Raw genomic sequence first — 25386 nt, 5'->3', positions numbered from 1 at the left:
AATGACAATAAAACTGTCATTTTTATTGACACAAGTATTGAAAACAAAGACGAGTTGCAAAAAGGCGTAGACTAAAAATCATCATAGGACTAAAAATCATCCAAAATCCGTCAGTATTAAGAAAGCAATCCTGTTTTCTGTCAGTTCACATTAATGCTAGCTGCTTTAGTCCCAATTCATGGCCTAGAGCAAATGTTTCTTATTACCAAGGTATTGCACAAGAAGGGTAAAAGCAAAGACTACACTCAAAACCTTTGCAACCTAAATGTTGCGACATACTGATGGCATTGGTTGCAAGCCTATTTCTAAACCTCTGAATGTTCCAGTGAGCACTGTTGAGGGCATAATTTGAAAGTGGGGGAAAAAAAATAATAATTTCACCATAAACCACCCACGATTTGCTGTTCCTAATATTTCTAAAAGTCTAAAGTCAAACAACTAATCAGAAAAATTGTCCGGAGGGTAAAGACTACTCACAAAGAGTTTCAGTAAAGAACGGAATTAGCATTTATAGTTATTTTAATGTACAAAATAAGTAATTAAAACACAACACTCAAGACTAAGTCCATTGAAAGTTTGCATTTGAAAGATTATACACCAGTCAGATGAGACAAAAATGTATTTCTTTGGATTCTTTAAAAAGGCAATGTACCAAAGACATAGCCAAAGAAACCAATAAAACTGCTTGAAACACTAGACTTGAATCCAAATTTAGTTTTATGGGAATAATCAGTCTATTGAAAACATTACCACATTCATACAGTAGTTGCACTGACGTTACCATTACTACAAAAAAAGTTTCTAAATGCCATTCCACTTTATTATATATAAAATCTTTTATATATCCTTTAATCTGGGTCGATAGTAACAATCGATATTTATTTCCTTCTTACTGCTGATTGTTTCTGGAGGTGGGAGGGAGGTCAGCAGTATTGTAATTTTTTTTAAGGTGTCAAAAGGATAGTGAAATATATAAAATGTATATGATATCAATAAATATTGGTTATTGGCCATAACAGCAATATTAATATTGGATATTGATATTAGCACACATTTTCCAATCGGTGCAGGCCTAGTTAACACAACCAGTAATAATTTTAGAATAAAATTGTAAAATTTGATTTTAAGAGTTTAAGCATTTACTGTGTGCTGCAGAACATGCTGGCTATGTAGCTGGATCCCTTCTTAATGTAATTATTTCAGCACATATTCATAACTTTGCATACTTCTAACACATCTAAACAACAGAAACTAATGAATTTGCGTGCGCACAATCATCTCAATGGGCTTTCATAGTCACACAAAAAGTAAAAACAACCCATAGCGGAATGGATGATTGTTTTGGTACAGTTACGCCTCTTAGCCTAAGATAAATCACCAGCAGAAAAGACCAGTACTGGTTTAAGATCGTTTGGTCATTTACTGCGTATTTTCCAAATATGCTGCATTTCATATGAACTCAGAAGTTGCTTTGTTCATAAACGCTGTCTGTAAACTGTTTATTTTCATTTCTGGTGATTTATATCTCGTTTGTAATCTGTCACAGACTAGAAGTCGAGGCAACGGACAAGACATTCCAGTTCACACATTCCATGAATTTAGACTTTGGACTTTATAACGCTTCAGACAATTTCAGTTTAAATAGTTATTGTAGAAATCTGACGTAAAGAGAAAACCGTGACTTCCCCTTTGGTTAAAGATTGCCAGATCTTACGTAACATCAGTTACCTTGTTTAACCTCTGATAGCTACGTGAACTCCCAGCCCCCTCCTCACCTGAGTCCGGCTGAAGGAGATCCCGGGCTGTGGGTGGCCAGACCGTGAGGGTTGGAAAAGTTCTGGAGCTCCTCCTCTGACAACATCACAGCAGAGAGAGCACACAACCACAGAAACATCACTTCACGGCTTAAGAAGACAAAAAAAAAAAACCCTGTTAAAACTACTGATTATACTCAGGTTGCAACTTGAAATGCAAAGACTTCTGACTAGAAATAACATCTATAACAGTAAAAAGACAAAAACAATAAGTAGAGATGCACCAGTCAGGCTTTTTCAACTACTGACAACATGTCTCTGAAATTCCAAGCAAACATTTAGTATTTATTTGCAGAAAATGAGAAATGGTCAAAATAAAGAAAACGATCCAGTCCTTTCAGACCTCAAATAATGCAAAGAAAACAAGTTCATATTGATTTAGAAAGAACAATACTAATGTTTTAAAGAGTTCAGAAATCAATATTTGGTGGAACAACCAGCTGGTTTCCAATGGGGTTCAGTGCAGTGGGCTCTTCATTTTTTCCAGAACTATATATATATATATATATATATATATATATATATATATATATATATATATATATATATATGTAAAGCGTGACAAATTCCAAATTCTAAAAAGTTCAGGGTGTAAGTACACATCCCTGCTGACTCCCAGTTACCAATAAATCAGTGGGAAAAATTTCCCAATTTCAGTTCCCTGCAGATTGATTGGTGCATCGCTAATGACAAACACACTGATGTTTTGAACTGTTTCTAGCTGTGTTGCAGACTGCTGCACTTTGGTGCTATTTTGTAGCTTCTGATACATCTTATAATTGTTACGAATGTGTTACCATCTAGAGCTTCCTTCTCTGAGTCCGAGTCCCAACTTAGAGAGGAAGGAAAGGCTGAGGACTTGAATCTCCTCTGTGCGTCCCTCTGTGGGTCTGCGGCTGCCCGCTCTGGGTCGTCCTCTCCATCTAGCCCCCATGCGCAGTCGGCCGTCATCACGCCGTCGCTCAGATTTGGAGAACATGAGGACTAGTTCGCACAAACATGGATCAGTGACGGCTGTCTGATGTTGGAAACGACATCAACAACGAAGAGGCGCAGGTCTTACCTCTAAGCTGCAGCTGAGGAAGTTAGCGGCGGTAGGATTTTGTGCTGAACCGTAGGATAGGGGCCCATTGCTGGTCCCTGGGGTTAGGGGCTGCCCATCTGGCTCCATGGTCCCCCAGAGGACAGTATGGAGTCCCACCGGCAAACAGCTTCCCTACATTGTGCAACTTCTTCTGAGTCTGGAAGCACAAAGTCAAACGCAACTTTTTGTTTGTTTGTCTTTCACTGCAAGAAACTTTCGTGCTGCAGGAATGTGCATGCATTGATAAACAGAGCTGCAAATAAGCATATGAACAATAAAATCTGCAGAATCTGCCTGGTCCTATTCCCCCAGCTCCAGTTTTTTCGTGCCGTCTGACCTATTTTTAACAATATGTCTGGTATTTAAGAATCAAATGGGGCGCCCAGATGGTTACATAAATAAGTGGCCTTTATATTCAGGCCCATGTCCTCCCCTTGCCTGCTGCCCCCTCTAGAAAAGCAGGGAAACGGATCGAGACGTCCCCTGGGTTTCGCCTCTGTCGCCTCCGAAGACGTGGCTCGTATCGATCCAGGCGGTCAGGTGATTGGGACAACAACACATCCGTGCAGACTTTAAAAAATAAAAATAAAAAATAAAAAAGGAGAAAGAAACTGCAGCTGTTTTCTTAAGAGCGACTACTCACTGAAATCGGCCTGGTTTTGCGGGTCGCACAGCGAGGCTGACACCGTCTTAAGCGCCGTCCGTCATAGTTTCTGGGCCGGGATCCGGAGCTTTACGAGCCGCGCCGATGCTCGCGGGAGGCTCCGACGTGCTCCGCGCAGACCAGCTCGCCCCCTGGTCTCTAGTTGCCGCTCGGGTTTTTCGATAGGATCCCTCCTCGGAGGTGCCAGGCGGAGGACTCCATGTTATTCAGCTCGCAGGCACGCCACGGCAGCGTGCGTAACGTCAGCGGGGAGGGCGACGGAAAGAGTTGGGAGAGGAAACCCACCGGGGGGGCGACTTTAATTAGTCAAACTTTTACAACTGTAGGTCTTTACACAGATTATGTGATTAGATATGTTACGTGCGTCTTTTTTCAAATGTCAGGACAAATATTTTCTTGCTGGCGAATAGCTATAAAGTTAGCAAACCTAGCGTCTAAAGTGATGTTTCTTATTAATGTGGATTTTTTTTTTAGGTGACGTCAATTGTTAAACTCTGTTCTTCCACATTATGTTGAACTTATAACATGTATCTCATATATTATAATGTAAGTACTCACATATACACATTGTTGGACACATAGTTGTCCCTCGTTTGGCGAGAAAAGCATCTGCTACGTCTGTTTTTGTCGATAAATTGGTTTAAAATAAGTACAGGCTGGAAATCAATCAATGTCTGATTATTAGTCGGTGCGTTGGCTCCCCCTACTGGCCGCCGAAGAGGCACAGCTCCTTTAATACATGTAACTACAAGTAAAAGTCATGTTTTAGGGAGTTCGTAAACAGTGGCGGTCCTTGCAGGAATAGCGTTCAGGGCGAAGGCCTCTTTCACCCACCCCAAACACAACACACACACACACACACACACACACTTCATAAATAAAACCATCCATCCATCCATTTTCTTCCGCTTATTCGGGGTCGGGTAGGAGGAGTGGGGGGGAAGCTGCTTAAGAAGGGAGACCCAGACTTCCCTCTCCCCAGCCACTTGTTCCAGCTCCTCCGGGGGAATCCCGAGGCGCTCCCAGGCCAGCCGAGAGACATAGTCCCTCCAGCGTGTCCTGGGTCTTCCCCAGGGCCTTGTCCCGGTGGGTCGTGCCCGGAACACCTCACCAGGGAGGCGTCCAGGAGGCATCCTGACGCCTCCTGAGCCCTTTCTGCAATTAATAAGGAACTAAAATATTTTATTTGAAGAATAAGATGGAATAATTAATGGATCTATATATCTATAATTCTGCTACATAATATGTATGATATAAATATGCTATGTGATCTGCTTTTTCTCTTCTCCTTGTTCTAGCAGTAAAGTAATAGGTAACTAGAAACACACATAAATTCAAATAAAAAACGACAGGAAAAAATAAGAGAAAAGTACATCACACTTTTACAAGAACACTGAAGATTAAGTAAGAGGATTAGGGCTGCTGGTGAGGAGAGGGGGGATTTAATTTAGACGTTTTTTAATCAAAATTTTGAGGAAAGAAGTCAGAGTTCTAAAAATAATTTTAAAAAAGTTTTTTGTTTTTAAATTCTTTGGTAGTTTTTTTTTTTTTTTTTTTTTTTTCCAGTTGCGCTAATTATCTTCTGTAGAAAATTTACCAGCAATGAGCTAACAGGAAATGTATCCTAAAATATATACTTGTTTATTGGTGAAATTGTGCTGCTGTATATTTGTGCTTATTAGGCTATGCACAAAAATACAAATTAATGGTTTTGCATTCAAAATATCTTCACAATTCAAAATGCTTTAAATCATACAAGTTTGACATCATTATATCCAAAAACCTAATTTTAGTGCCACAATAAGACTCATATCCTTACCTAATTTCATTTGGTCATATTTAAATATGCAGAGTTCAAGCCAATGCGTGTAGATGGTGCCATCCATACGCAGAGGACATAAAACTGACACACTGTGGTGAGATTTGTGTCCATTTAAATTAAAATTTTTGCACATCTGAGCATCAGCGGATGTGCAGATCGGTGCAGTCTGAGCCAAAAAGTCAATGATAACAGCAGCAGAAGCGCTGACGGAAAAAGAAGTTTGTATGAGATACAAGATTTCAACACGGAGTCAGCTGGGAACGTTTGCAACTGTTGTTATAATAGTGCAATCAGTGGAAGGCCGTACAAATGTTTCCAGTGCCGAAGGTTTGCCTAGGAAACAGACTGTCTCCTCTCTACGACGCTGAAAAAGGCAGCAGAGTTTTTTTTTTCTCATGAAAACATCAGCAACGACCAGGGGAGGTTGAGAGAAAGCGATCCGCTTAGAGGAGGCAGTAATTCATCTGTTATAACAGGAGACGTGTTGGTGCAAGTCTTGTTAAGCTACGTTTGGGAATGATTATAGTAGCTCTGCTGCCTCAGGAAAGGCTTTGATTCTATCGCATCATATGGTCTGAAAAAATGGGATTTGGAAGGACTTTGAATTTGCACGAACAAAATAATGACATCCTGCATCTTTAAAGAGCTCGCAATTGCCCAAGCAGTTTCTAGAACACGGTTTAGTCACTTCTGGCCCTGTAGGATGTGGGTTTCTGTCTAAAACTTTACTGGATAAAAAAATTAGCCTTTAATATTTAAGCATTTCCTTAAAATACCCCATAATCATCAAGAAAATCCATAAAAATCCATTTCACATAGGAGGCCCTGCCAAAGTGCTCACACCCATTGAATATTTCATACGTTGTTTCATTTTACATGTTAGACCAGTACAAAGAATTACATGATTAATAGGAGCAGAAAAACTCTTTATTGTATGTTTCTTTTGTCTTCATTCTTCACCTTCCCAAGCTCATGGTTTTTGTGTCTTGACTTACTGTAAAGAAGAAAGAAATATGTAAGAAAATATAAGTAAACAGAACAAATCTTTTACTTTTAAGCAACACTGTAAAAAACACTTTAATGAACGTTGCGTTCGCGAAGACTTTATGACACGAATTGTGCAAATGTGAAGGGAATATACAAGATTCTTAAAACTATGGTGCGACTTCAAAACTAAGCAAAGTAGAAAAAAAAAATCCAAGTCCTCTTGTACAAATATTTTACAATGTCTCTCAGTATGGTGAGACTTGGAAACTTCAGTATCTACTGAGGTGTTTAAGAGCTGCGGCATGAAACAGAAACAAAACATTGTGTCCGAGGAATCGATTCTCTTGAGGCAACCTTGAACTTTTGAGTCGGCTCACTCTGGTGAAGAGACGTCCAAGACTTCTGCAACTAATGTTTTAGGGCTTTGAGCCTTTCAAGTGAAATAGTTTTAATAAAATCCCAATGGACAAATAAAGTAAATATCATCCCAGAAGAATCTGTATCATTAACTAACTTTAAGTATGAAGGAATAAAGTATAGAGTTGGCTTTACATACAGAAGAACAGTACATTCAGACAATAAACCAATAATGATAAATATCGCAATAGACATGTCGTCAACTGCAATAGATAATACATCTTGTACAATATTCAATAATTTCACTGATCTCCAATCCATAACTGCACAGCATTCTGGGAGATGTAGGCAGAGGAAAGAGTTTAGCCACTCAATCTCTCAAGGCCAGCTAAGCTAACTCTGTGGCATGAGCTAACTCACTCATTGGTTACCTAGCAACAACTTGAGTAACTTGCTATTTAACGTTTTGCCACCATGCCTCCTAACTGCGTAAAAATAAAAAACAACAGTGTGAAAACTGAGGATAAAACAGCAAAGAACACGTCACCAGACTGGTAGTATTTCATAAATATAAAAAGAAAAACTAACCAATAATTATTAATATTGACTGATGTGAAACTCATATGTTGTTATACGTTTATCATCCAGCCCTATGCCACATTATTCTGATTTTTATTTGTGGACATATAAATAACTGCTAATTGATCAGCTCTATCTTATGTGGCTTTGGTTACTAACAACTAACCACTTTCAAGACTCATTTCTGATGCAGTTAAAAAAAAAGAAAACCCCGCAACCATTATGTTTTCAGCTTCATTTCTTAGAGCTCACAATTTCCTGTTTCACGTTTCCTGTTCCTAGAGACACTACTTAGTATAATGGAGGATTCCTACGTACCCCAAAGTGTTCCCAGCCACTGATTTCTTTGTAGAAGGCGTCTCCTGGACAGGTTGTGCTCACCACATCTCTGTGCCCTTTCAGGGTGTAGGAGGACACTAGTCCACCTCTGTCTACTGCACAGGCTGCCAGCTGATCTCTCACCAGACTCATGGCATGCTGAGACGGCAGATTGGTTTGGTAGTTCCCAATAAAGGACACGCCGTAGCCTCTAGAGTTTTGTCCGGAGGTGTGGGCTCCCTGGATGTCCCAGCCCCGGCCCTCGTAGATGTACCCGTCAGAGCCAGCAACAAAGCTATGAAAGGATTTCATTGTAAGATTAGTTCCAACCTTTGGCATGCAGAAGTAATCTTATAATGCTGTGGAGTTTACCTATATCCAATGTCATCCCAGCCTCTGTCTTCTTGGTGGTAGCGCTGCATTGCTCGCATGTCCGCAGAGCATTTCTCAAAGGTCAAGCAAGGCTCGCTTGGTGTGTCGGTGTGATGGATGAACAAGAAGGGCAGAGGCAAGGAGAGGTAGGTGGGTGTTCCTCTGTACGGCTCAGCGCCCCACGTACATCGAGAAATGATGGGCGGGCAATCTATGAAGACATAGTAGGCACTAAATGTTTACTTACAACATTCTTTTCTGTTCTTGAATTCTTTCAAATCTTTCAGTTTGTTGGTCTGATCTCATGCTTACCCAGGTACATCTGAACAAACTCTTTCATTGCCTTTCTCACCACAGCCCGCAGCTTCCTCTTAGTCTCCAACTTCATCTCTGGTTGTCCTGTTAGCCTTTGTTGCAGTTCCACGGTCGTCATCGTCTTTTTCATCAGGGGAGAAGGGAAGACCAAAAGTTGGAAGTTCTCCCTGCGACGTTGACTGATGAGACGTGGGGCACTGTCCATTCCCTTCCCGTCCAGTCGGTGGCTATAGTACTCCTTCAACAGACTGCTGAGCTTGAGAAGACGTCTGGAATTGGCTGAAATCTCCGTCCCCAATATCATGCCGTCCATTCTTCCATTGATCTGAGCTGTTGTGAGCAGATTTGGTTTGCCGGAGAGCGTGAAGACTTGAGGAGACGTTACGTTGTTCCAGCATCCATCAGGCCCGAGGAGATGTGTGCCCGAAGAATGACGTCTGAAAGAAACATCAAGATCTTTGGCAAAAGTGAGATGGAAGTGAGCTTGACGTTTAGTCTTGAGGAGGCCCGCTTCGATGCCCAAGAGGAGCGGTGCGACGGTTACTGTGGTACCGTCTGGGGTCAGAACCACGCCTTCTTCTTTGAAATCTTCCAGCACCCTGTGATGCACAGCCTTGCGAAAGTATTCAGAGAGGTTAGCAGGCATTTCAGAAGCAGCTTGAGCGTCTGGAAGGAAGTGTCGGATGAAGGCATCATTTAGGCCAGCTGCTCTGCGCAACCTCTTCAACACAGTAGCTGGATCTGAGCCAGGGTCCTCATCTTCTATCTGCTTTACAGCCCTGATGAAGTCTTCCATGTGGTATGAAAAGGAGGCTGGAGACAAAAACATTTCTTTCACATATTAAAATAAGCACCTTTTGATGACCATCAATATGGACTCAATATATTGATAACCATCAATATATTGAGAACTGAACTGAAGTTCTCTAAAGACGGACGCAGTTAGCTAGCAATGTCCTGGAGTAGCTTAACACCGGTCTGTGAAATGGCTACTTAGCTAATGTTAGCTTGTTGTTGAACCCTATTATCTCTTGTTCCAGAAACAGTTTTCTAAGTATATTATTCCTATAGCATATGCAATACAATTGGTCAACCTTTCTGATAAAGACTTTTCTAGGGGAAGGCAACTACTAATGGGACAAACTAATTTGATTGAAAAACACATTTTTTAACATGTATTTTAAGTTTTAACACTGGATACTGATTAAACTAAAAATAAATAAGTTAAATATCTTTTCCAAGTTTTAAGATTGAATGCGATGGTCTTGACAAAAACTAATATAAAGTATAATTTCCCGCAAAAACAGACGCTCTAAAGATGTGTTTTAAGTTTGAACACTGAATGCTAACTAAAGGTGATTTGTTCTTTTTGAAATAAATAAATACAAAATTGTTTTTAATAATTTTAAATTGAAATAGTGGATGTTACTCTTTAAAAAAAAAAAAAAAAAGAAACTGAAATCTTAACAATGAATCTTCCTGCATGAAGCCATTTCTGGTCAATGAAACTAATGAACACATTTACAGTAAGTTTCTTTAAAGTTCCACTTTTGGGCTGTCCACAATGAAACAAAATCTGACAGAAATCATTTTTCTGGGGTCAGCAAAATTTTCTTCCTCTGTCTGAGGGAAATAAGGCCATTGACAAAAATATAAATATAAATCATTGTCTAAAACCTCACAGGAAAAAGAATAGCGGTGAAATCTGGTCAGATCAGAATCCCAAGTCTTCAAGAAAATGTTGTTGAACATTTTATAACATTACTTATAAAAGTAAAACTAAAAAAAATACAAATACGTGTGCAATAGACTCATAGAAAAATTATAATTCTGACTTTGTTCAGGTAAAGGCTGAAAAACAATACTGGTTATTCCCAGCATTAAATTAAATAGTAGTAAACTTTTAGCTTCCAAATCAAAATCTGGGTGAGTAACATCTAGTCAGATGCCCTAAGACGCCTAACATAATTTTAGAGGATTATAATCTTCCCAATCATGTTATTTTTAAGCAAAGCTGACCTTGAGTTTTGCAAAAAATAATTTTAATTACCTTAACACAATCATCCACTTAAAAGTGTTTTCCTTCATTATGGATCAAGAAATAATAACGAATGAGCCAGAGACTGATTTGATCACAAAACACAGTGCGTGTAAAAAAATAAATGAAATTTAAAAAAAAAAAAAAAAGAAAGAAAAAGTGAAAAGAAGCAGATAATGTTTACCTTCTGCATACTTGCTGACCAGCAGAACCAGAAGAGCGAGGGTCAGTTTCCACCAGCCTTTATCCATCTTGAGCCGTGCACACTTTGAGGTCCAGGCTCCAAATGCGCTCACCTTGGTCGTTTCCCTCTCATTTATAGATGTGGCCGCACGCGGAGTGTGGTTATGCAACAGCCTCGCGCGCGCTCTGGATGGATTATGTTTGCTATTAATCAACCCGTGTCCGTTGATATAAGCAACGTGGGAAACGGTCACCTGTGAAACGAGCCACGGGCGTCGTTCTGAACTGAGCGGCGGGGAAAACAACACAGCTGAGTCCAGCTTCTGTCACAACGGACACGGACATTGAGAAAGTTGCCATTTCTGTCATAAATCTCAGTCTGTGTCGTTAACGTGGCCACTGTATAAATTAGGGCCGCTCCTCTCTGAGGCAACAGTGTTTGCTCTTGTTAATAATAATAATAATAATAATAATCGCTGGGGGATGCAAAGGTTGCCTGCAAAACCGAGGAAGTTCCAAAATCATAAATCACGTGTTCCGGTGTTACGGCTGATTTGTATGTGCGCACTAAGCAGATGTTCCCTCCGCAGCACTGTGGCATTAGCGAATGTGCAGAAAACCCAGAAGTTCCGCGAAGATTGTTAACGCACCGACTTGCAGAGGAGAAAGGGAAGTGCGACGTTGCCTGGGTGATATGTAAAGTCCATCTGTCTGTCAGACGGATGTCCGTTTACCGTAACCTGTAACAACGTGGACGTCACGACTCGAACAAAGCGACGTTTATGAGAATAAGCTGAAAAACATAAACATGTAGGGAAGTTTTATTGGTATTTTACGTGATAAACCAACACAAGTTATTGTAAACTGGATTTAAAAATATATACAAATACTGTACAAGAAAAATCTGGAGAAAAAATCCCCTTGCTAAGCTATAAGAAGTTAGTCTGCTACAGGCCATGTAAGGAAAACTGTACATTTTAAAAGAAGCTGCTCTGATTAGCCGAGACAAAAATTGGCCTACATGTAAAGCATGGTGGTGGCAGCGTCATGCTTGGGAAAGAGTTCACCTTCCAGCAGGACAACAACCCTAAACATAAAGCTAGCTAAATAGACGGACAATAGGATGGCTGGGAGGGACACAACTGAGATGATAAAAGGGCTCAGTCAAAGTCCAGACACAAATCAAAAATGTGCAAAGCTGGCAGTGAGGACACACATGGAAAAATGGGGCTGAATGGAAATATATGCCACACCTTTCAGATTTTGGGGGTTTGTTTAAGAAAACAGACCGTTTTACTTTTTCTTGAGTAATATATAAAAAATGTTTAAAAACTATAAATATATATAAGATTTTTTATTCAAATGTCTTCAGGATCAGTGCTATTTTTTAAAAAAATAAAAAGCTCCTATATTTTCACACCAATCAATCAAATATCTACAACCAATATGTTTTTTTAAAAATCTGATAATTATATACAGAAGTGGGTGCTAATTACTCAGTTACATACTTGAGTAGCTTTTAAAAAAACTACTTCTAGGAGTACTTTTGCTACATTCTACTTTTTACTTTTGCATGAGTAACATGACGCTACCACTGCTTTTACTTGAGTAAAATGTCTGCATTCTCTACCAACTCTTACTAACTTCTGAATGAAGAACAAACACAAACACACACCTGGAGTTAATGTTAGAGTGAGACCTCTTGTTCGTGTTCTAATGCTATTTTCTGTCTGCTAAGCCTGTGGGGTCATTTAGAGGTCACGGTAAACGCCATACGTTGCCACTGAAAATACTTAACCCAGTTGTAACATTTGTAAAACGCCTATTTTAACGCATTGGTTTCATCACTTTTATGTTGGAAAAATATATTTAGAAATGTTTCCCCTGCCTGAATTTGTTATTTTATTATATTATTTGAATATTTTATATTATTTTTAGCTTAGCTTTAAACCAACAGAATATGCATAGAATTTTAAATGGTCTGATTTACGTAATTTTAAATTAATGTTAATTAACACTTAATCTTTGTACCAAATACATTTATACTCTTACTTAAGTAGTTTCTTGGATGACAACTTTTTACTTTCACTTGTGTGAAGTGATGCACTAAGTCTACTGGAGGACAGATTTTGGTTAATGTATTCACCTCTGATCAATAAAAATAAAGCGCATCAAATTGTTTGGCTCCCGCGCACTAGGTGGCGGAATACAGTTAAACTCTAATACGTCACGACAACAGGAAGAAGAAGAAAACGGGAAGAAACGCTTCAACGTAGCTGTTTTAGCTTCAGTAAGGTGCGTTTATGTCCTTAAAACATTATTCATACTTAAAAGTTTTGAAAGCTAATGATGTACTATACGTTTTTCGAGGAGTGTATGGTTTTACCTCTGGGATATATTTATAGTTGGAGGTGTTATTGGGCTATAGCTAGTAGCTAAGCTGCTAATACCTATCACCGACCAGCGGGTAGATTTAGGTTAAACCATAGATTTAAGTCGAGTCGTATTTTAACATTTTAGGTTGTTTAGCGTCTAACTCGCAACTGAAACCCTAAAGTTGCCATATTTGTGGTGATTTTTTGATTTTTCCGATGTGAAAATGCTGTTCCTTATTCCTACAACTAGGGTACAAATGAACTATCATCCTGTTTGAATTCTTGGGGTTTACGTAACAGGACAAAATAAAATTGACCTGCTTTTTCCAGCTCTAGATTCTACTCGGTCATTATTTTTGATATAAAAGAAAAATTTAAAAGCTGTCTGCTGCATTCAACAGCAGACAACTTAGCTCGCGTTGCTAAGTGAAGAGGTTCAATAATTTATTCAATTCAAAAGTTCTTATTGATCTAAAAGGGAAACTAGATGTTTTAACTCGTATTAATCAAGATTCTTCAGAGAGTTGCTGTAGATTCTCATGGTAGTGGGCAGAAATGATCTCCTGTAGCAGTCTGTATAACAGTGAATCTGAAAAAAGCCTCTGACTAAAGACAGCCAAGTTAGTGAGACTTTCTGTAGATGACACTGGAAGACCAAAATAGAAACGTTTGATATAATGTTCAGCGAACTAGCAAAAACATGTCAGCAGTTACGTTTCGACTTGCGATGCGCCTCAGTTGGTCGCCGTCATTGAGACCTAAATGTTTGGATGCCGCCATTCTCCAGCAGGAAATGGACACGCGGTTCACTCGGGGAAAGTCCACCATTCTGGAGCGACCGCTGAGCCGGCCCAAGACAGAAGTAAGCCTGAGCGCCTTCGCCTTGCTGTTCTCGGAGATGGTCCAGTACTGTCAGAGCCGCGTGTACTCGGTGACGGAGCTGCAGATGCGCCTCGCCGAGATGGGTCAGCGCGTGGGGGCCAGCATGCTGGACGTGCTGGTGCTGAGAGAGAAGAACGGGAAGAGGGAGACCAAAGTGCTGAACATGCTGCTCTTCATCAAGGTCAGCTGCTTTTTTAAACGTGGGTTCGGATTGAATTAGGCGCAGGCCGGGGTGATTAATTAGATTTTTATGGTTTTTGAAGATTTAATTTTTGGAAAATGTGGATTTTCTTAGTTTTTTTATTTCCACCAATGCACTTCTTGGGTTTCCATCGTTCTCAGTGATGTCAGCACGCTCAGAGCCGCCATCTTGTTTGACAGCCATGTTTTAAAACTTCTGTTTATTTGGATTTTGAATTCATGCCACCTATATTACCACAAAATATTAGGGACAGGCTACGATTTTCTTCTTTTGTTTTTTTTTTTTATTCAGAGAAAGAAGTCATAATATTAGAAGAATACAGTTGTAATTGTAATACAGTTGTAAAGTAGCAATATGAAAATGTTTGAGAAAATTAACCAAAAATTAAAATGACGAATGCTGAGCATCTTGTGAAGTTATACCTTGGTATAAGTTATACAGGTGATACTGAATCTATTAACACATTGGCATCAAATTATCAGTCACAGAACCAAACAATCATACAAACAACTGAGTCCATTTCGAAGGAAGAACTACACAGACAAATCCTGATAACTGAGCTTTTTCTCATCGTAACGACTTTGTTCTTGTAATTTTTTAAATGTTTTTTCTTGTAAATGTCTCCTTTTGCTAATTTTATGACTATATTGTCCAAATTACACTTAAAAGATTCTTGACAAAAATAAAAGGTACTTTTTGAAAATATTTTCTGCCATTTGTACTTATCGATTAAAAACTGGGTCTGGTGTCAGACTCAGTAATTTTTTGTTGTATGTTTTTTATTTTTAAGCCACATCACCCCACCCTTGTTTGTCGATCTCTATAAGAATAAATCAGATTTCTCTGTCCCCCTTCAGGTTAACGTGTGGAAGTCCTTATTTGGTAAGGAGGCCGACAAGCTGGAGCAGGCCAACGACGACGACAAGACCTATTACATCATAGAGAAAGACCCACTCATCAACGCGTACATCTCTGTGCCCAAAGAGAACAGCAGCTTGAACTGCGCGGCCTTCACGGCCGGCGTGGTGGAGGCCATCCTCACACACAGCGGCTTCCCCGCCAAGGTCACCGCTCACTGGCACAAGGGCACCACGCTGATGATAAAGTTTAACGAGTCGGTCATAGCCAGGGACAAGGCTCTGGACGGGAGATGAAGACTTACAAAACAGAGCTGCAACGGTTCTGATCCAGGAAATACTCTGATCCTGGTGTACAGAGGTCCAAAGCTGATTAACTGATGTGATGTGAAGAGACGAAAAGAAGCGTTTTGTTGATCATCTTTAGTGTGTTGTACTTATTTTCATGTGTGATTGTTTGTTTGCATTCTGAGTCTTATTAAACATAAAATAAATACTACAATGAATATTTTACTTGATTTTTTTTTTTAAGCCAGACATCAAATTTTAATAATGTGCTGTAAATACTTTTTTATGCTCCCCACATCATGCATTGCAGATATCTTAATACTTCACATGTATCTCAATCAGTGTTTGGTACCAGTTGTCAATTGATCAACCAGCATCAGTGAATAGCTTTTTTTTTTCTTTGCAAATCAGTAAATACGTTTTTTAAAAATTACCATTTTTAGTTTAAAACTGCATCCTTAAAAAAAATAAATACTTTTACTCAAAAAGTGGATGAAGTAAAAGTATTACATGTAAGTTAAGAGACATCTACTGGTGCAAAAATGGAGATAATTGTTTGTCCTGTCAGACTGTCAGTTCCCAGAACCACTCACATAAAAAAAGACTCAAAAGCGCACACAGAGTCAGTGCAACCTCGCTGGACTTGGTAAAAAGATCGTCTCTTGAACACAAGGAAGGGCTTTAGAGGAACTGCAACAAATTAAACTTTTTTATTTGCTGCAGTCTTTTGGAGTAAAAAAGAATAAATTGGAATTTATCTGCTTTTCTGGTTATGCTATAATTTGACGTGGAAATATGCTTGTTTTAGTTTATTCCTGTTCACTTTTATAAATTGACCTGAGTCCAGAAATATTTTCAGCAAAATTCTGAGTTTCACATTTTTGAAACTTAGAAAATTTCAAAAAACCTTTTCAACTTACGAAACTCTGAACATTTTCAAGATTTTTCTAATTTTTTTTCTAGTAATTTCTGAATTTACTCTCAAAATTTCAGATTTTTTTTTGTTGAAATTTTTGAAGCTCAGAAATAACTTCTTTTTTTTCCAGAAAACTTCTGAAATCTAATATGCTGTTGCACTCTTATGTTGCAGATAAAACAACAAAGTGTCTGTTCATTATATCTGCTTAAATAATAATATATTGTTAGGCTGAATAAACACATTTATAGAAACGTAAACAATAAAGAGCCATGATCTCGATATTAATTATACCTGTGTCTGATCCTTCGTCCAGCATCTTGTTTTCCTCTGTGACGTAGCTGTGGTCACGTGACAACCAGGAAGCTGCGGCGGTGTTTACCTTAGCACTGCACCACCGAGCATCCTCAGTCTGCGGTGCAATCAAACCCGATCTGAGGAGATGGGTCCGTCCTGATCGCCGCCTCTCCGCTGGTACTGAGCTGTCCTGTCGCCTCCGTCAGCGCCATGGCGTCTTCGGGCTACACCTGCGTCCCGGACAGCCCCGCAGGTCGGTCCCGCTTCCCTCTCAGCCTTTATTCATGATCGTTTCTCTGCTGATTTTCAGGAACAACAACAAAATAAAAATAAAATAAAATCCTTCGGGTTCCACCTTTTCTTCGACCGAGTGCTTTGTGTTTTAGCTGGATCTATACTTGAGAACAGCCTGTACAGGTGGATAAAAGCTTAAAGGGACATTCTGTAGATTTAACGCTTTAGAGGAGTGTGGAGCTTGGATCTACGTCATAGTCTGTTGCTGTGATCAGGTGTCCTTTCCGTGGTTATACAGGGTTTTTTTTCTTTTATTCCAATATTCTGCTTATGTGTGTGGCGTCTGAAAGTATTCACACCCTTGCCATTGTACGTATTCTGATGAAAGCAACAGAATATTTTATGTTCCGAGTGGAAACATATGAAAACATGTGGGCCAGGTTTTTTTTTAAATGTAAGCTGAAAAATAAAAAATTGTTTAATATATTAAGTGAGCCAAAGAGCATCTTGGAGCTCCAGAGACGCAGGTTCCAGTTCTACAGGGGGCCTGGTCCCTGTTGGCCCTTGTCTAGCACCGCCCATGTCGCAGCCTCCAGTCTACCCCGGTATTTCTCTACAGAGTCTCCAGCTTTTTCAGAGTATTTTCTGCCATTCTTCTGGAAGCACGTCTTACTAAGAAACACATTAGGGACTGAGTTATTTTGCCAGATGTTTAGAGGAGTTCAAAGCTAAAGCACACTGTAGGAACTTTGAGGGACGGTGGTGGCAGCAGCATCCTAAGGGTCTGTTTTGCTGACTCAATCTAATACCTTAAAATTCTTCAATTCTTCTTTTGTTTTTCTTAGAAAAGCGTAGACTGCTGTCCTCCAAGTCCGGCTACGGATCCCAGGATGTTCTCGGATGCGCTGGCCTGGCGGACCCCCAGTTCCGCGGGCAGCCACGGGATGAAGACGAGGAGGAAGAGGCTCTGAGAAGGAAACTCAAGTACTTCTTCATGAGTCCTTGTGACAAGTACCACGCCAAGGGGCGCAAGCCTTTCAAACTGGGGCTGCAGCTGCTAAAGATCGTCATCGTGACCGTGCAGGTAGACGCAGTGGTGACCCACGGGAGCACCATGTGGTGAGCAGAAGGGGTGCACCGATGAATGGGCTCCGGCTTCCCTAGTTTTGGGAGATCGGCCATGTGAAACTGATCCTATCTACCTCCACAAATCAATAGTCACCCCACTTTTGCCAATTTGTCGCTATATTTAGCGACTTTTCAGACTAAAAAAAATGGTTTTTGGCCAAAGTCAAAATGTGCACATCAGGGTTTTTACACATCGGGTATCATCCAGAAACACACAATCGGTGCACCCCCAATCCTCAGACGGCCCTTTTGGTGGCGTTGCTGCGTAATCTCTGTCCAGTCTGTCGTAGCTAACGGTGTCTTCCCTTCGCCTCCCAGTTGGTGCTGTTCGGTCTGAGCAACCAGATGGTCGTGACGTTCAAGGAGGAAAACACGGCGGCATTCAAGCACCTGTTCCTGAAGGGTTACCAGGACAACCGTCCCCAGGCTGTCCACACTCAGTCGGAGCTGTACAGCCGCATCGGCTTCGTCGTAGAGCAGGTGGCCCGGACGTTCCCAAGACGGAAATTTACAGTGCCTTTCAAAAGTATTGGCACCTCAAAACGTCAATGATTTTTACTGAGGTTTTTATCAGATAAACCAACACAAAGCTGTGCGTAGAAAAGGGTGCCTTGTTTTAAAAACGTTTTAGGAATAAAAGTATGGCATTCATTTTTGCTGAGTCTTTCTAGGACAATCTGTTCCTATACTGAGATCTGCAAATCTTTTGGGTTTTGGAATCTACCGGCACATCTAGAGAAGTTTTCAGCCTGGTGCTTTTAGGGTTTCTTTTCTTCCACTAATCTAAATATTACATTTTGAAGTTGCGATCTACAATGTTTAGACCTAGACGTTAAGTGCACCAGAATGTCCAGCCTGACAAACGTCTGAGGGCCCTTGGGGTGTGAATACTTTTAAAAACTGAATGCAGGTTCGGCGTCAGATTCCTGGTGTTACATTCCGCTGCGCTTTTCCGTTTTTCTTCTCTGTCGACAGTACATGGCTCTACCGCAGATCGCACTGGGCCGGTATGCATACGTGAAGGGCGTGGGCGTGGACGGGAGCGCTCTCTCCCTCTGCCAGAGGTACTTCAAGACGGGCGCCATCGATCCCGTCAACGACACGTTTGACATCGACCCCCATGTCGTTACAGGTAGGAGCAGTTTTTCTCTTTTTGTAGACAGCAGTATTGAAAATAATAAAAGAAAAAGGCTAGTCCAAGCTCAAAAAAATCTTTTCAAAGACCGGTTCGAGATTAGGTGATTTAGATCCCCAGCCGACTGCCTGATAACCTCTGGTCTGCTCTGTGGAACATCTCTGCAGAGGGTGAAATTACACATTAGAGTGCACAAAAGTGCAAAATTTCTTATCTACCCTTAAAAAAAGGCTAATCCTAGACCAGAAAAAATGAAATACTGATCCAAGACCAGATCATTTTGACCCCAAAACCAGACTGCTATTCCAAAATTGGATACCTTACAGTTCTTGACTGCTTTCTAAAGGATCTTTGTAGAGAAAGAAATTACACATCAGAATGCGTTCGAAGTGCGAAAATTCTCATTTAGCCTTTTTTTTCTTTGAAAATAGACTAATCTTAAACCAAAAAAGTTTTAAAGACTAGTCTGAGAGCAGATAATTTCATCTCCAATCCGATTGCATATAACATCAGGTCCCAAAACCAGATTGCTAATCCCAAATTAGCTTCCTTATAGTTCTTTATTGCTTTATAAGTCATTGAGTGCATGCAAAGTGCAAGATTTCTTATTTATCCTCTTTGGGTTTTTTTTTTAAAAGGTTAATCCTAAACCAAAAAAAATGTTAGACTGGTCCAAGACCGGATAATTTCAACCCCAATCTGATTGCCTGATAACCTCTGATCCCAAAAGCAGATTGCTAATCTCAAATTAGCTGCTTTATAGTCCTTGACTGTTTTATAAAAGTTCTCCTCGAAGGGTGAAATTACACCTTAGAGTTCATAAAATGTGCAGCATTTCTCATTCATTTACGGAAATTACAGCACATAGAGCAGGACAAGCTGTGTGGATGCAACAAAACCTCATTCTCCATTTCTGTAGTTAACACCAAATCAATATTTCCATGGCGCTTGTGGAAATCTTTTCTCTGTGTCACACGACGCTCTGCAGCTCTGTCCTCCTTTTTCAAGACTTGTGTGCTCTTGGCGCAAACACGTGAACTCGGTTGTTTTCCCACATATTTGCAACAAACCAGGTGTCTTCTTGGGAGCGGCGCTATTTGCACACATCTGCTGACTCTGCAGCGATTGCGATTTGGTGATCAAAATAGCAAGGCAAACGGAAATAAAAGTCCGGCTCCATGTGGGCGACTGTGCGCTCCAAAGCTTTAGGGAAGTGCAGAAATTTCATGTTGGCTTCATGTGATGTGGAAAAAAACCTGACGCCTGTACGGCTTTGAAATGGGACTTCCTCATTCGGCTTTCTCGGTTCTTTCACGGCTATTTTCTGATGTCGTTTTCCAGATTGCGTCGGCCTCGATCCGACCGCTGACAGCCCTGTGACGAGAAACGGCGACTACAAGAATTTCACCCTCCAGTTCTACAAGTTAGATGATTTTTTGTTTGTTTTTTTTCTCCCCGCTTAACATTATAATTTCCCTCCGGAGCTCTAATTGTGCACCTCTTAGAAAATATCAGCATTTCCGTCCTTACAGATTTATGGAGTTTACACACTTTCATGTTTCAGATCATCAAACAGATATTTTACGTCAAAGATAATCTGAGTAAATACAAAAAAGGCTGTTTCCACATGATGTTTTTTATTTATTTGGGGAAAAAAACATTATTTATTATTTAAACATTATTTGGGAAAGTCACTCCAGAACCTCCATTTTCTTTCCTTTGTCTTTTCTGCTTACCTTTGGCATTAGAGGCCAGGTTGGTTCGGATCACATTTTTCTCTCAATACATAACATAATCATTTGAAAACTGCCTTTTTAATTTACCGCAGTTGATTTTGTCTGGTGATAAACATGATGAAAACAGAAGAGACGTGCTTCTCCTCAGCACCGTGCTCGTTTCCCTTCCAGGCTGATCAATGTCACGGTTGATTTCCAGCTGAAGGCCATCAACATTCAGACGATAATCAATAACGAAATCCCCGACTGCTACACCTTCGCCATCACGGTGAGCTTCGTTTTCTGTTATTTCTTTTCAGCTGCTTTAACCCTGAAATGATTCATTATGAAACATTTTCTTGTTCTGTCTTGCTTTATTCATTTTTTTTTATTTATTTCAATCTTATGCAAAAGGAAATCTTGCAGAAAAATCTGCAGAAAAGCAGCTGGAGAGAGAAAAAGCTTGGAGTTTGTACAGCCTCTTAGCAGCTGCCATGTTGCTAAAAGCCTGCTGGCTGATGGACTAAATCACACCAGCGCTGATGCTTGACATCTACGGAAGACGATTAGTGCCACTAAGCTTAGTTTCTTCTCAAAATTCTGAGGTGAAAAAAAAGTCCAGAATAAGACTTTAATATCAGATTTCTGACTTTAATGCAGATGGACACTTGAAATAAAACAAAACTAACTTGCAAGTAACTTTTCTGTAAGCTATTGACTAATTATTTAAGGCAATAATCCCTTAATATTGATTAAAACACTTGTAGATTATTTCACTTATCACAAAAGGTTTTTTCCGACGTTACAAGTAAAATATTATGAGTGAAAAAGTTACTTGTAAGTTAATTTTGTCGTATTTCACGTGTGCTAAGATATTTAGACTAGAAACTAGAACAGTAATGGTAACATTTTGTGTTTTTGCGCTCTGTGTTGACCTGGGACAAAGATGTTTAAGCTGAAGTTGAAGTTCCCCAACAGTCTCGGCTGAACAAAGAGAAATGTGACGGGGACATTTGGTCCAGCCGGGAAGAGCTGCGACCTGCTAATGAGCGAAGCGTTTCCTGTTAGACTCACCCGGGTTCTCGCTGTGCTCTCAGATCGCCTTCGACAACAAAGCTCACAGCGGCCAAATCAAGATCCTCCTCCAGAACCAGGCCTCCATAAAGGAGTGCAAAGACACAAACGTGTCCGGACACGGTGAGCCACAGTTGAAACGTTTCACCAAAATTTCAAATAAAGGGCTTTAACTCGACTCGTTTCTCCCCTCCCCCGATCAGCGGAGAGCTACGCCAGAGAGTTCTTCGACGTGGTGGTGGCGATCGTCTGCCTGCTGTCGCTGCTGCTCTGCGGCCGCTCCATCCTCAGAGGAATCCTCCTTCAACGCGTAGGAAACAGAAGCAGCTCTTCTCTACTTTTCTTTATCCCCCCACTCAGCTCCTTCAGACTAGCCAGCAGCAATTAGCAAACACCTGGTAGAAATGAGCATCAGCTGAGCTCATTATAGAAGCTGCTTCTCAGTGAAACGCCGGTAAAGACATTGTTAAGCCACGTTGTGACGACTACCTGAAGGCGCAGTTTTCAGAAAGAGCAGGAGCTTCTTAAAGAGACAGAGACCCAATTTCAAGGCATTAAATTACAAAGTTAAATTTCTTTTAAGTCATACCTGATATATGTAGCATTTTCCTAACAACTGACAGTAACATAGAGACTTGATTGTGCTATAAAATGGCACCATGTACAGCGGATAGATGAAGCTTTAGGTCGTTTGAAAAACGTGTAAATGGAAGGTAAACAGATAGCTGCTGTTGTTGCTGTAGCTCCAAGACGAACACAAAATATCTGCTGCTCAACTGTGTCATCAATATCTGCCCTCATATGTAACTGGGATGTTTGGAGTCCTGATCCTGTTCCCTCTCCCGAAACAGGAATACGTTCAGTTTTTCAAGCACAAACTGGAGCGCAAGGTGAGCTGGGGGGACAGGATGGAGTTCATCAACGGCTGGTACATCCTGCTCGTCATCAGCGACGTGTTTACCATCGTCGGCAGCTTCATCAAGATCGGGATAGAGTCCAAGGTGGGTTCAGCGCGCCGTCAGGAACACTCTGGGTTCCTGTGTGGTCTGGGAACGTGTGGAGTGTGGAAAAATATGATCTTTCTTCTTCTCCTGCCTTCATTGTTTCTTACTACTTTGTCTTTTCTACCTTTCTTTATTTCTTGTTCTCTTTCTTTCTAAATCTTTCTTTGTAAAACCTTTCTTTTTAAATCTTTCTGTCTAAATCTTTGTAAATATTTCTTTATTAGATCTTTCTGAATCCTTCTTTTTAAAACAAATATTTCTAAATCTTTCTCTCTCCTCATAAAATGGCTACTAAATGCTGAGAAATCCCAAATTTTGATCTGGACATTGTGACGGAATCCTCAACGGATCACTTTCCACCCTGCACATGACGTGTAAAAACAATAGATAAAAAAAAAAAGTCACGTTTTGCCACAGTAGAAATCCTTCCGTACCGAATGACATCCGTACTTATTTCCTGACTAACTGCGATGCGTCGCGTTGCAGACGCTGTCGTCGTACGACGTGTGCGGGATCCTGCTGGGAACGTCCACTCTGCTGGTGTGGGTGGGAGTCATCCGCTACTTCAGCTTCTTCCAGAAATACAATGTAACCGGACGTTTTCTTCTACAAGAACCAGGACGTCGCATCTTCTCTGCGTGTCGGACGCTTATTAAGCTGACGTCTCTCTCCGCACAGATCCTGATTGTGACTCTGAGAGCTGCTTTTCCGAACGTCATCCGCTTCTGCTGCTGTGTGGCTGTGATTTATTTGGGATACTGCTTCTGTGGATGGATTGTCCTGGGCCCCTACCACGCCAAGGTAGGCAGCTCGCACTCTGCCGTCACGAGTTTATTCTAACATTATTTCGATGATGAACATCAATTCGTTATTGCGCAGCGATTCGCTCGGAGAGTCGTCTGATGCGTTCGGTTTCTCTCTTTTGAAGCAGGCCAGCAGGCGGAAACTGTCGTTGTTCTTAACATTTCATCGTTAATGTACGGGATTTATTGTATCGTTAATCGTGTATCGTTATAAAAAAATAAAAGGTAAGAAACGGAAACTCTAAAGCCCTTCCGCTGTAGAGTTTCCGTTTCATGCTTCCAGGTTGTCGGTTTGTAGAATCTGCTGAAAGTTGCCGTTTACGGCGGATTGCGTGTGTGCAGTTTCGCTCCCTGTCCATGGTGTCAGAGTGCCTGTTCTCCCTCATCAACGGGGACGACATGTTTGTGACGTTTGCCGAGATGGAGCAGAGCGGCACCCTGGTGTGGGTCTTCAGCCAGGTCTACCTCTACACCTTCATCTCCCTGTTCATCTACATGGTGCTGTCCCTCTTCATCGCACTCATCACCGGCGCCTACGACACCATCATGGTACCTACGGCTTCTCTTTGAGCCACGCCCACGGCTGCGAATAGAAATGTCGGGATTTTCCTTCCACCTTCAGCCTCCTTTTCTTCCCCGCAGGCCCAAACGAAGGAGCAGGTTCCGGAGACGGACCTGCACGCGTTCATAGCGCAGTGCACAGACACGCCCAGTTCCGGCAAATTCCGCGGGCCGGACGGGTCGTCGTGCTCCTTCCTCTGCTGCTGCGAATGGTGAGGAGGACGACAAAATGGATACACACACACACACACATAAAAAAGAGGAGTGAGTGACATCTGCGTCAAAAAGCAAAAGGCTATTACATTTTTTTTTTTTTTTAAATCTTCAAAGACCCACATTGCCTCTCCGCTGACAGCTGCACTCCTTTCTCCAGACGCTCAGCAGGGACGCTGGAGGCTGGCGGAGCGAACCGGCTGACCTTGGGCCGCTTTTGTCCTTTGGTGCCAGCGTTTCAGTTTTGGATTCAAATTCGTTCGGCACAGTCGCACGTCCAATTAACCTGCCTCCGTTTTTGTACTGTATGAATAATCTGCTGCCTTTCGCTCAGTCTTCTAGGCCTTAGGCTGCCAGACCCGTAGCGCCAGGAAGCAGAAATTCATTGCTTAAGACTGGAAATGGGGTTCATCAAGTGGAATCAGGGCAACGTTTTGCTTGGTTCGTTAACAAAGGCTGGTTTGCTTACTGGTGAGAAAAGAGCAAAGAGAAACACTATCCACAGTGACACGCCCAGAGGCATTCTTGTCTGTTTCACCTGGTTGCTATTAGTTAGCTAACCAGGCTATATTTTGAATCAGGCAAATGGTTGTTTATTTGGTTTTTAATTTAAAAATATAACATTTTACAATATTTCCACTGTGAACAACCTCAATCAGTGAGACATTGAATATCAAAAGTGAGCAATTCTAGTATTCAATAACATGGAAGCTTTTATTTTAAGCTAATTTGCTCTCAGCATCAACCTTGGCAAACATTAGCTAGCAGTTAGCATGTTAGTAACTTTGGAATGATTATTTTATTCTCTCTTTTTTTTAAAAAACATTTTATGATACTTTGTTACTTTAAACGGACAGAGAACATGTTACTGTCTTAACTCAGTTTTGGACAGATCTTTGTTTTGGGTGAATATTTGTGGAAGTTTTATAGATTAGTTTATGTTTATGAGTAAGACGACCTGAACCTATTTGCATTTGATTTCGACCCTTTTTTTTTTTTTTAAGTTGTAGATTAAACCTACAAAAGGAAAATCCTATTGCTGCACTTTTAAAATTGATCTTTATTATTCTGTAACATATTTTTTTAAAAAAATGTAATTTAAGCTAGTTTGCGATCTCATAGCGTTAACTTTTCCTAACATTAGCCTAGCTAATTTAAAAATGTGTTTA

At 40.7% G+C, this 25386-nt stretch overlaps 4 protein-coding genes across 16 annotated transcripts in view; 2 read left to right on the top strand and 2 right to left on the bottom strand.

Annotated features, from left to right (window-relative positions):
• Positions 1–4259, bottom strand: part of wizb (WIZ zinc finger b) — a 35827-nt gene extending 31568 nt beyond the window's left edge. For 5 of the 8 annotated variants that reach the window (XR_004342312.1, XR_004342313.1, XR_004342314.1 and 2 more), the window contains exons 1-4: positions 3542–4259; positions 2878–3055; positions 2612–2798; positions 1776–1851 (exon numbers count right to left, since the gene is read on the bottom strand). Coding sequence is in view for 5 of the 8 variants with exons in the window: in XM_032586618.1 (XP_032442509.1) it covers positions 1776–1851; positions 2612–2798; positions 2878–2985 (371 nt within the window). In the remaining 3 variants the exon portion in view is untranslated. Of the gene's footprint in view, positions 1–1775; positions 1905–2611; positions 2799–2877; positions 3056–3541 lie in introns of those variants that run through there. The other 3 variants (XM_032586621.1, XM_032586622.1, XM_032586620.1) reach the window with 3 other exon arrangements.
• Positions 4260–6281: 2022 nt separating this feature from the next.
• Positions 6282–11178, bottom strand: pglyrp6 (peptidoglycan recognition protein 6). The gene is made up of 5 exons (XM_032586624.1): positions 10535–11178; positions 8310–9125; positions 7998–8208; positions 7626–7920; positions 6282–6378 (listed from the first exon to the last, which is right to left on the bottom strand). Exons 1-5 carry the CDS (start codon positions 10599–10601, stop codon positions 6376–6378), a joined length of 1392 nt encoding a protein of 463 aa, XP_032442515.1. The 5' UTR covers positions 10602–11178; the 3' UTR covers positions 6282–6375.
• A 1547-nt stretch (positions 11179–12725) lies between these two features.
• trappc5 (trafficking protein particle complex subunit 5) lies at positions 12726–15357 on the top strand. Of its 3 annotated transcripts, none has more exons than XM_032587662.1 (3): positions 12726–12828; positions 13696–13971; positions 14850–15357. In XM_032587662.1, exons 2-3 carry the CDS (start codon positions 13702–13704, stop codon positions 15144–15146), a joined length of 567 nt encoding a protein of 188 aa, XP_032443553.1. In that variant the 5' UTR covers positions 12726–12828; positions 13696–13701; the 3' UTR covers positions 15147–15357. The 3 variants fall into 3 exon arrangements, with proteins under 3 accessions (XP_032443553.1, XP_032443554.1, XP_032443555.1); XM_032587663.1 differs by having other exon boundaries at positions 12730–12828; positions 13699–13971; XM_032587664.1 differs by having other exon boundaries at positions 12747–12823.
• A 1029-nt stretch (positions 15358–16386) lies between these two features.
• Positions 16387–24532, top strand: mcoln1b (mucolipin TRP cation channel 1b). Of its 4 annotated transcripts, none has more exons than XM_032587658.1 (13): positions 16387–16603; positions 17430–17668; positions 18031–18192; positions 18688–18844; positions 20189–20270; positions 20755–20851; positions 21660–21759; positions 21840–21946; positions 22488–22637; positions 23127–23441; positions 23786–23992; positions 24086–24216; positions 24335–24532. In XM_032587658.1, coding segments are annotated over exons 1-13 (1791 nt in total). In that variant the 5' UTR covers positions 16387–16560; the 3' UTR covers positions 24336–24532. The 4 variants fall into 4 exon arrangements, with proteins under 4 accessions (XP_032443549.1, XP_032443551.1, XP_032443548.1 ...); XM_032587660.1 differs by having other exon boundaries at positions 24378–24494; XM_032587661.1 differs by lacking the exon at positions 24335–24532 and having other exon boundaries at positions 16389–16603; positions 23127–23228; positions 23319–23441; positions 24086–24254.
• The last annotated feature ends 854 nt before the right edge of the window (positions 24533–25386 follow it).

The sequence above is a fragment of the Xiphophorus hellerii genome, chromosome 16, assembly GCF_003331165.1.
Source record: "Xiphophorus hellerii strain 12219 chromosome 16, Xiphophorus_hellerii-4.1, whole genome shotgun sequence".
Classification (NCBI taxonomy): Eukaryota; Metazoa; Chordata; class Actinopteri; order Cyprinodontiformes; family Poeciliidae; genus Xiphophorus; species Xiphophorus hellerii.
Note: the sequence above shows the minus strand (reverse complement) of the source record. Positions and strands in the feature narration are given on the sequence as shown.

Coding starts and splice junctions, on each gene's coding strand:
- mcoln1b (XM_032587657.1), top strand. CDS start 16,561: ATGGCGTCTTCGGGCTACACCTGCGTCCCGGACAGCCCCGCAG. Junction 17,669..18,030: donor TCGTCATCGTGACCGTGCAG/GTAGACGCAGTG, acceptor TTCGCCTCCCAG/TTGGTGCTGTTCGGTCTGAG. Junction 20,852..21,659: donor GCTACACCTTCGCCATCACG/GTGAGCTTCGTT, acceptor CTGTGCTCTCAG/ATCGCCTTCGACAACAAAGC.
- pglyrp6 (XM_032586624.1), bottom strand. CDS start 10,601: ATGGATAAAGGCTGGTGGAAACTGACCCTCGCTCTTCTGGTTCTGCTG. Junction 9,126..10,534: donor GGTCAGCAAGTATGCAGAAG/GTAAACATTATC, acceptor TTTTGTCTCCAG/CCTCCTTTTCATACCACATG. Junction 8,209..8,309: donor GTTTGTTCAGATGTACCTGG/GTAAGCATGAGA, acceptor ATGTCTTCATAG/ATTGCCCGCCCATCATTTCT.
- trappc5 (XM_032587662.1), top strand. CDS start 13,702: ATGGACACGCGGTTCACTCGGGGAAAGTCCACCATTCTGGAGCGACCG. Junction 13,972..14,849: donor ACATGCTGCTCTTCATCAAG/GTCAGCTGCTTT, acceptor GTCCCCCTTCAG/GTTAACGTGTGGAAGTCCTT.